Source organism: Strongylocentrotus purpuratus, unplaced genomic scaffold, assembly GCF_000002235.5.
Source record: "Strongylocentrotus purpuratus isolate Spur 01 unplaced genomic scaffold, Spur_5.0 spur5_scaffold_8, whole genome shotgun sequence".
Lineage (NCBI taxonomy): Eukaryota > Metazoa > Echinodermata > Echinoidea > Camarodonta > Strongylocentrotidae > Strongylocentrotus > Strongylocentrotus purpuratus.
Genome location: NW_022145614.1, coordinates 7,872,109 through 7,882,667, shown reverse-complemented (window position 1 = coordinate 7,882,667; position 10,559 = coordinate 7,872,109). Strand labels below are relative to the sequence as shown.

At 35.3% G+C, this 10,559-nt stretch overlaps 1 protein-coding gene across 1 annotated transcript; it reads left to right on the top strand.

The window, feature by feature from the left end:
* The first annotated feature begins 729 nt into the window (after positions 1-729).
* Positions 730-9,324, top strand: LOC100893077. The gene is made up of 8 exons (XM_030975872.1): positions 730-857; positions 2,555-2,638; positions 2,958-3,167; positions 3,829-3,966; positions 4,398-4,458; positions 5,357-5,424; positions 6,366-6,460; positions 8,145-9,324. The coding sequence occupies exons 1-8, from the start codon at positions 816-818 to the stop codon at positions 8,287-8,289; spliced, it is 843 nt and encodes a 280-aa protein (XP_030831732.1). The 5' UTR covers positions 730-815; the 3' UTR covers positions 8,290-9,324.
* Positions 9,325-10,559: the final 1,235 nt, after the last annotated feature.

Sequence of the window (10,559 nt, the reverse complement as noted above, 5' to 3'; positions counted from 1 at the left end):
ACCAAAACAATGAAATACATTGGGTCATTAAACAATATATTTCATTGTTTAGCGTACCATGATAACCATGGTATTGAAACCAATATACACCAATAGCTTTAATGGTTTCTGATGGTCCAATAGGCTATCGGATCCTATTGGAATTTCGACCTGGGTGGGATTAACCGCAACTGATCTCCCCTTCTTTTCACCCTTTACTTCTTCCTCTTTTTCGTTCCCTTTTAGCTCTCCTCTGTCTCTTTCCGTCTCTCTCTCTCTTTTTAATCGGGGGCGGGGGGAGGCAAGGGCCTTTTGCCCCCGGCGGCCTCCCCCAGATCCACAACTTATTGGCGGGAAAATTGCAACTGATATCCCTTTCTTTTATTTTCTTCTTCGTCAGCATTCCTTCTTTTTATCTCCTTTTTTCCTTTTTTTATTTCCCTTTCCTTCTCTCCTCTTCTTTCTTTCCCTTTCTCTCCTCTTTCCCTTCCCTTCTTTTCCTTCTCTCTCTCTCTCTCTCTCTCCCTCTCTAGCTCTCTCTCTCTCTCTCTCTCTCTCTCTCTCTCTCTCTCGGGGGGGGGGGGGGCAAAGCATGCTCGGCCCCCACCCCCTTCCCCTGGTTCCGCGCCTGGTGGCAACTAACTCAAAAACCATATATACAAGCATGATATTTGACATAATATATTTCGCCCTCCGCAACAAATACCAAATAATTGCGCAATGTTCGGTTCGGTTCGGTTCGGGTCGATCGTTAGTATAGTCTTAATTCAATACTTCTAAGTTATTTAGCGTCGTTGGTTGCTTGCTTTGACTGAACTGTAGAACTAGGAAGCAAGATGCGCTGGAATATGGAATGGTTTCTGTCACTGCTCACAGTGGTAAGTTTAACTCTTTTTATAGATCCTCATTATCAAGTCTTTCATCTGAAATGCCCAACTGCCTTATTGTAGCTTTGGTCGTTATTGTTTCTCCGGTCCCACCCATTAAAATCGATGTGCTCTAGATCTAACTTGTATTTTCCAAATGATGTTGATAACTTGATTTGCGTAGGCTATATAGACAAGCTTGTGGATTTGTTGTTTTATGCACCATCATCCATGGATCAATAAATTTATGTATTTTTTAAAGTAGAGTTTAGAAAAAGATGGTGTATCATTTTTGCCGAAATTTGTGCAAAAAACTGTCATTCAAAATCAAGTCATTTTCACTGATCAGCTGATCATCGATCTGGTTCTATTCTAGTAAAAAAAAAAAGAAATAATAAGAATAATAATGATAATAACACGTTCAAAGATCTTGATTCGATTGTAAAATTATAAAATTGTTGATGATGAGAAGTAGTGCTGTAGTCAAACGTTTAACCGTCCGGTATCCGACCGCCCATGGCGGATTCCGTTTTCAATTGGACGGTTTCGTTTTCCCGATTTTTTTTTTTTTTTTTTTTTTTTTTAAAGTTTCGATTTATGCCCCTCCACCTGGCACAATGCCTGGCAATGTCTCCCAGCTCAGTAATCTGTGTGTTGACTCACCACTCCAAAACTAGAACAACACTCCAATTTGTCTGTCATCTTGGTTTGAAAGTAATCTTTGTAATAGATCTCATCATCTCAATATGTAGTTTATAATAATAATTCATCCAACTTTTACACAAGGTTCTGTTCTAGGTCCTCTACTGTTTTTAATTTACATTAATGATCTTACACATTCTTCTAAAAACAACATTGTTACTTTTATTTGTGACAAGTTAACAAGCACAAATCGGCCCCTTTAAATGCACCTCGCAGTTAAATGAAAGTAAATTTTTTTTTTAATTTTTTTTTTTTTTTTTTTAAATCGTTTAACCGAAAACCGTCCGGTTTTGACTGGCGGTTAAACGGAATTGGAGATATCCGTGATGTTACAGCACTAATGAGAAGGAGAAGGAGGAGGAGGATGACGATGATGGTGGTGGTGATGATGATGATGATGATGATGATGATAAACGATGCATTTTGCAACACTTCTGGCATGGCTTTTTTCACCAATCGTTTGCATCAATTTTATGACCCGTTGACTCTGGCCAGTCTGGGAATCAAAACATTTTTCGATTTTTAGATTTTATACCTCCTGCTTAATTGTGTTGTTTTAATGTGAATCAATGACAATTGCCAATGCCAGTACACAAAATATTCAAAGCCCAATTATGTGTGTTAAAAAGTGAAACCTTGATTATTGTGATGTCATAAAAAATGTTGATGGGCTTTAATCAAAAGATTTAAGTTTTCAACAGAAGTACTATCAAAAAGTCTGTTTTGTTTACCTTTTCTTTCCTTAATTATAAGCTTTAGTTTCTTGTAAAGTGTATGTATCTAATTCAAATAGTCAGTATTTGATATACTTATAGTTTTGTAACTACTTAAATTGTGTTTACTGACATAGTGACATGTAGATACTTTACAGGGATAGGTGAAAATGATATTTTAGGCACAATCTGCTGTGTGGGAGTGAAAAAAATATACAAGAATCATGAAGAATGTACCCTAATTTTCTGTTCCACATTTTTTGCCTGATGGTAATATTTTTGCTCCATTATAAGGTTACACTTGGTCAGCTTGTAAGATGTGAAGAGAACAGATGCTCTAGAAGCCGGTCAAGGGTGGCAAGGTCAATCCTTGATAAGGTAAACATTTCATCAGATTTCTGACTTAATTGGCATGTGGATCCAGTATTGCAATTTCTTCTTGCAGAGTTGCAGTCTTCATTCCCATAACATCATTAATTGATTTTCATGTTTTTTCAAAAGTTAAATCACATATTTTTGAAGTACTGGTAGTTAATTATCATTCCAAAATTGTTTTAGAAATAAATGGACCTGTGTAAAAGGTAAGCTAAATGTACCATAATATTTGCCTTGAAAATGATAGTTTTTTTCTTATTATTCTTATTATCATGAGTGGTCAGTTAAGTGCCATTTTTTATTTGCTTTCTGGTTTATCAAGTCTTTCCAAGACATCATGCGGAAAGAAGAACTAAGCCCTGGAACAGAGTGTCTGCTAAAGCCAGAGAGGAACATGTACTGGGACGACGAAAGACACAAGTGGTCAGAGATAGCAAACAATTGGAACTGTCTCTACTGCGGCAAATCCTTCTACAACGAGCAATTCTTGGACAAACATTACGATAATAGACATGGGAGTACAGTATTGACAGTGAGTAAAAGCTTTAAAAATAGGGAAAAATACTAGTAGTGGTAGGTCCCGGGTTTGCTCGTTCCTTGGTGCTAACATCCTTGGACAAGTTGTTTTGCCCACCTTTGTCTCTCTCGACCAAGGTGTATTGAATGAGTGCCTTGCAAAGCTGGGGTAACAAAAAATACATTCCTACACGAACTGATTTAGGGAGGCAAGTTGGCTCAGTCGGTAAAGCGTCTGCCTGTCCAACCAAAGATGACTGAAGCCTGCATTTTTTTAAACGTGCCCCTCGCCTTGTTTCATAGACGCAGGCTATGTTAAGTGGAAAACACTCCGTCCCTCGGATGCAACGTTAAATGGAGGCCCTGTGTACCTGAGAAGCACCACCCTTGCACGTTAAGAACCCACTGCACTATTCGTATAAGAGTAGGTGGAAACCCTGGTGTAGTGGTGCACTTGCACACCCCAATCATGCTGAGTATATACGGCATCTGCAAGAATCTTCAGTATTGAAGGAGGCAGATTATCTTGAAGAAGAAGAAGAAGAAGAAGTTACCTAGGTCAAATATCTGGTTAAAAACAACCAAGGTAATCTTTTAGAAAATCTGTGTGAAACTGTGTACAAAACTAAATATGGTTATAATTTTGATAAAGGAGACCTACATTTTATTTTCTATAGGGACCTGAAGCAGTGTGCCTTGCCGATCATTGTGATTACCTGCGCTGTGACATCATAGCCAGCACTAAAAAGACTTCTTTCTGGGAAGAGGCACTCTGTAAACAAAAAGATCTCCTTGTGCTCAGAAAGAAATGCCAGGTGAGTCCTCCCAATTGACTTTCTTCTTATATTTTTGTTTCATGTTGACGTGTAAGAACACAAATCCTATCCTGTTACTTAAAAACTAATAAAAGAAGTGATATTGTGAATTGATTGATTCACATAGTTCATGCGGGGAGTAGGTCAAAATACACAAAGTGTAGGTAAATATAATAGTCTAGATGATTTATTAATATTTAAACCAGCCACATGGTTTATGTTCAGTCTAATGATGTTTTTTAAAACTTTATACTTGCTATATTATGTGCAATATATAATAATAATAATAATAATAATGGATTCTTGTATAGCGCTCAAGTCAGTCAGATTTGACCCTCCTAGCGCTCCCGATATGGGCAGTTGAAGTTGCCTGTAAAAGATAAATCAAATCCGTAACTAATGCAGGTTTCTATTTTTTTTTCTCAACACAGAATATCATGAAGTCATGTATTCCTTCCCACATAACAGATGCAGAGAAAAACAGCCTACTAGGTTTGTCTTACATTATTTTATTTGACATTTCTTGTATGACAAACACTTGATCATATCCAGTCAGTTACAACTACATGTACATTTATGATATCTTGTATGAAAACACTAGTTCAGTCAAAATAATGAACCAATTACAAGAAACCCTTTTTTAAAGGAAGAGGGTCGCCAGTTTCCACATGCTGAAATCCCATTAATGGATGTACAAGTCTGCACACAGCAAACCTGTAGTCCTATCAAGAAATACCCCCTAGCGTCTCGGAGAGTCTTTGGGTGAGGGAAATATACGATAATGACATATGGGGGGATGGATGGATGGAAAATGGAAAGCATAACAGAAGACCTACATGTATTGGTCATAAGACTGAAGGCTAATCCTGGTGATTGGGTAAACACCCAAATTCCTATGAGAGCCCGCTACCATGCGTTTTTTTGAATTATTGAGTTTTTCATCCTTATTGTATAAGTAATCGTCTAGAATCCCAACAAATATTCATACCTGGTGATATGTAAAAGAATCATGAAATATCATAGAAATCAGTAAATATTAGAAAGAATGAAAGAATGTAAACATGTAGTGAGCATATGAAACTGTAATTCTTGGTAGTGAGCCCTTGTCATTCTCAAATTTAAACTGGATGCCGGGCTCGTGCTTTTGTTCAGAATTGGATTTAAGAAAGAAAATTAGTCCGAGGTCTAACTTTTCCTTTGTCAAACCTGATCTTGGACTTAGGGTCGTGTTTAATTGAATTTATATGGATCTTCGGGTTTAACAAAGATTAAGCCTTATTTCAAACTGTCATCACATAGCTCCTTGTAATATATATTTATGTATTTTCTTATGAATTCATGTAATCTTAAATGCTTTGCATGACTTGTTACCTTGGTTTGTTGATCACAGATAAGCTGGATGATACTGTGTGTTCATTTCTGACTTGTGAAAAATACTGGGAGAACCCTTACAAAGAGGTGAGATATAAAATAGGAGATAACTTTAATGATCCAGGGAGTGGAAAAGCACAATTATGCCGATACAACTCTCATTGCGATGATAGGTCTTTGAAGTCTGCTGTCTGGTCACAGTTTGTAAAGGAAAGCAATTTGTTGAGTTGCCTCAAATGAGAGTCAGGGTAGTTTACAATCTTGCAGATTTGCTGTGACAATTTGGCAGTGAGACTAACCAAATAGTTTGTTTGGCCCTTCAATCAGTTTGACATTTTTTCTCACGCGAGAATTGTTTTGTTTTCACAACCACGTAATGTGGTTAGATTTTCTTATAAATGGTTTTCCCAACAAAGAGAGTATCACAGTCTGTAAACTACAATCTAATTGATAACTGAATTTTGCTGAATATCCAATTCTGCTTTACAATGGGAATGGATTCATATACCGGTACAATAAATACCAGCATACAAAGCCAATACTATGAGAATGACAAATGGAGAAAACTACAGAAAATATAAATCAAAGTTTTCAAATTCAATTTATTTTGTCTTGTAACAAAAAGCAAGTTACCGGTAAGGCACTACCAGTATTTATACAAACATTGCATCATGCTTATATGTTCCTTGTTGGAAGTTTTACGTCACCACAATTCCACAATTCATAAGGCAAAATGCAACACCAGCCATAGGGATTTGCAATATTGTTCAAAGTATCAACTGTGAAAAAAAAAACCATTAATCTCAAATCGCAGTCAATGATTCAAGTTCCATGCCTTTTACTTGTTTATCTCTGTTTAAGCATTATTCATTACTATTTCCTTCTCCAATGACAATAAAAGCACATCTTTTCAATTAACTGTAAATCTAAGCATATCAGGAGCTCTTGTAGCGCAGTAGAATATATAAATGTATTATTATTATTATTATTTTTAATGAAATATGTTCCTATATCATGACTCTGTGCAGGTGCCGCCCTCGAGAACTGCTGCCTATTTCATTGCGGGCATCTTCACTGTGTTTGGTTTCATCATGTACTATGTCATGGCCTGTTCCCATCTCTAGTAAGTTAAAGTCAATTTCAAGAATTTTTTCTTTAATTTGTTAAAGATACACTGTACAATAGTGTCACTGGATATTGTACAGCATATTACATGCTTCATTTCCAATGCCAGACTAAAGCCCCCTCTAAAATGTTGGGGGCCCCAAATTCGCCAAAAAAGTTATGGCAAAATTTCACTTAAATTGTATCATAATGTGAAAGAGGATATCATATGCAAAGATTTCCCCCCAAAAAATGTGTTTGAAGACAAATATTGATAAAAGAATACTTAATTTGGGTTATCTGTTGTACGCATAAAACCTATATTTTGTATTCTTTCATCAATATTCGATTTCAGACCCATTTGTTTTGAAAATCCTTGCAGAAACGTGTCTAAAAAGACATCCTTTTTCACATAATGATACAATTTAAGTGAAATTTTGCCATCAAATTTGTGGGGCTCCCAACTTCTCTAGAGGGGCTTAAAGTCCGACAATTTCAAGACCTTTTTTCTTTAATTTGTTAAAGATTCAATAGACTAGTGTCACTGGATATTATACAGCATATAAAATGCTTCATTTACAATACCAAATTAAGTTTCAAATACATCACATTCTAAATGATTGCTTCTAAAATACCTGTGCTCAACACTGTAACCCCGTGTCCACACACAACAAATTCATTGTATAACTATCCCGAAACGGTATAGTTATAACGTTTTGGGATAGTTATACGATGAAATTATGGACACGCTGTTAGTCACCATGTATCATCAACTGTAAACATACTAGAATATTTTTGTTCTCGCTTGAAGTAGAAGATCAGACTGATTATATTTGTTTTAGGTGTGGTCTTGTGATATCAGCTATATTTGAATGAGACTTGCTAAATGCTCGTACCCTTTAAAGGTACTATGTCCCATTTGCAGGCCCAAAAAATGAAAAAGTTAAATTCCAACTGCGTTTGAAAGATAATACTAATTTAGAACTTCCCTAAAAAAGGTGTGGCTTGAAAATGTCTTCAAGTGGGAAAATAATGACTATTAGTTGTCAAATCGACTTTAGGGCTATAGAGCCCAAAAGTAATAGTCTTGATTTTCAGACAGTTGTACCGAATGGTCATATGTTTTATGCTGCGCAAAGATTCAATCAGTTTAATCTTGGCCATCACAAGAAGTGGGTTATTGATTTAGACATATGCTCATGTACCCTTTACAACTCTTTTCATGTGTGTTATTACCAAAGAAGAAAAAAGGCCAGTCAGTCACTCAATAGTGTCTGACAGTGAAGTCTAGCAAGTAAACGGGTTTCCTTGCATAATTTGAATATGAGTACTACACTGCTAACGTTTAAATTTCACAGATAGGACATACATGACATATTAATAATTCCTGCAAAGTTCTACATAATTTGAGGTTGGCTGCAAAAGGGACGTAGTACCTTTAAAGCTTAACTTTATGATTTTAATGTATACATGCATAGTTTCTTTTTTGCTCTGTCATAACCAAAGACAGTATCGTGAACAAACGAAGTCAGTACCAAGTATTATCAATATTTTATTTTACAGAAAACCATTGATGTTGTCTTAATCATCTTAAGTATTAATAGTACAATTTGTATGTTTTTTCCTTTGGAATGTAAAGGAAATTCTTCATATTTACTTTGCAGGACATTAATTAGACTTATATCTTTTTCGTCAAACTGCAGCGCTGATGAAAAGGAGTTCTTAGGAGATAGTGATGGTTTTGTAAGAGAAAGGTCTAAACTTCCAGACAGCCGTCGCTATGTCAGTTATCCAACCAATCAAGGGCAGTCAATACGAAACAGACAAGGGATGGTGGGAGACAGGTGACAAAAGGACTTCATTTGAATCTTTTACTGTTAAGGAAGAAGACTTGTAAGCTGCTGGAAGAATTTATGTTTATTCTTCAACCACCGAAGAGGTTCATCTGATTGGTGACGTAACTTAAAAATAAGTTTTCTTCACAATCAGTAGAAAAATCTACCTGTTTTCAGATAAGCTTTCGCTTGCCGTGCTGCAAGCTTCTTCAGACAGACGATTCAGGACAACGATTGTGAAGAAAGAACTGACTTTCAAGTATTCTCCTTTGAAGCGGGAACAACTATTTGATGCCATTACAATTTCTCTCTCTTCTAGGTTATTGTGATGAGACATGCATATACCATGAAACTGTAAAGTAGGTTTGGAGATTTTGAAACATACAATTGAACAAAGTGAGAGAGAGAGAGAGAGAGATGGAGAGAGAGAGAGATGAACAGAGAGAGAGAGATGAACAGAGAGAGAGAGAGAGAGAGAGAGAGAAATAGGTATATACTTGCAATAACATGCTCATCTTCAGCATGCTTTTGCCCCAGACAAAGCAATAAAGAGAAAACAAATTTGTGGAAAAATTGAATGCTAGGTTGTCAATTTGTATTGATTGGAAAGAAATGCTTTTGTTATTTAAAGTTCATAAATGGATTTATTTCGATGATTGTTTGATTTGCCAGTTTTTTTTCTCCAAAATCTGTATGACTACTTTTTTGTTGTTGCACTTAATTAAAACAACCAACCTACATGTATAATTAGGCTGCACCTCAAATCTATTACCTGTAGCCGAAACAATGGCAGTTTAACAGTTGTTTATGATTAATTAAGCACAAAACCATTACTTACATGAAATGCCTACACTTACATGTAGAAGCAAAGTATTAGGCTCATGCATCTGTACCCAAGATTGTTTACAAAATATACCTCTTTCTTTTTCTTCTCTTAAACACCCTTTACAGACCTATGTATTGAGGGAAGGTATTGGAAATTGTCATGGTTAGAGTCAGTTGATCAAATATTTATAGTCGTTATACAAGGTTGTGATTAAAGAGAAGGTTGAGTTCTGGGAAGAGGTGAAAAATTATTTGTGAGCATTATGATTGTCTTATGCAAGTGTGGAAGAACATCAGATAAAAATATGTCAGGACAGATTTTTATGCCACATGTTTATGTAGTCCCATATACATCTTTCTGTGTACAGTGCTTGTAACTTTACCAAGACTGGGCCGAATTTCTTATCATTTTGACGATTCCAATACTTATATGCTAGATGATCAACCATTTCTGGTCGATTCCACACCGTTTCTTTCACAATGCAATCGCATGACCAGAACTCAACTTTATCTTTAAGTTGTAAAAATTGATAAGCTTTGTATTATATATAATTAGTAGTAATAGTACTCATATATAACAAACCTTGTGATTATTTATCTTAAAGAAAACACAAAGTCATTACCTTCAAACAGTACTTCAAATAAATAATAAGATCTGTTTACCTTGAGCAGGGTACTAAAACAAATTAAAGATGTTATTTATGAATTATTTGACCAAATGGTTTTATTCTATTTAAAGTGCAATTCCACATTTCAGGCACTTATATGTATTCTTGTGCACCATCGTCTCTAGGGAAAACACAATCATGGGTGTTACGATAGAAAACAGATGGCTGCTGGTAATTTAAAGTACAGATTTCTGAATTTTGTTTTCTCCTGCTACATGAATGAGACTGTTTTCTGTAACTGTAATATCTTTTTTCATTATTTGATGTTTGATATTTAATAATAATAATAAAATTAAACAATATTTATAAGGCACTTAATACTGGTGTCTCTAAGCGCACCATATTCTGACTTAACAATTATTTACCAAAACTTATAATAAACACACAACTTATACATCTGTTCTTTATTCAATAAATCATGCATATATAATAATAAAAAATAAGATAAGAGTGAGATCAAACATACATACAAGAGGTCAAACATAGGATCAAACATAGGATCGAACAAACAAAAAATAAGACGGTGTGCACCTCCTTTGACCGACTCACAACTGCAGAATATGTTTTATATTATGTCTATGGATACTGCAATTTTTTCATCATTTTCTTATAACTTTCTTAAAAGCCAATGAAAGACTGAAATTTATGTCACAATCGACAGCAAGTCACAAACACACAGGGTATCATCTAACATTTAAGTCTATATTTCAATATTCAATGGTTTAAATCTATCTTTTATTATGCTCATTGTTGTAAGACAGTATAGTCCTTGCCTTGTTCAATATGTTGA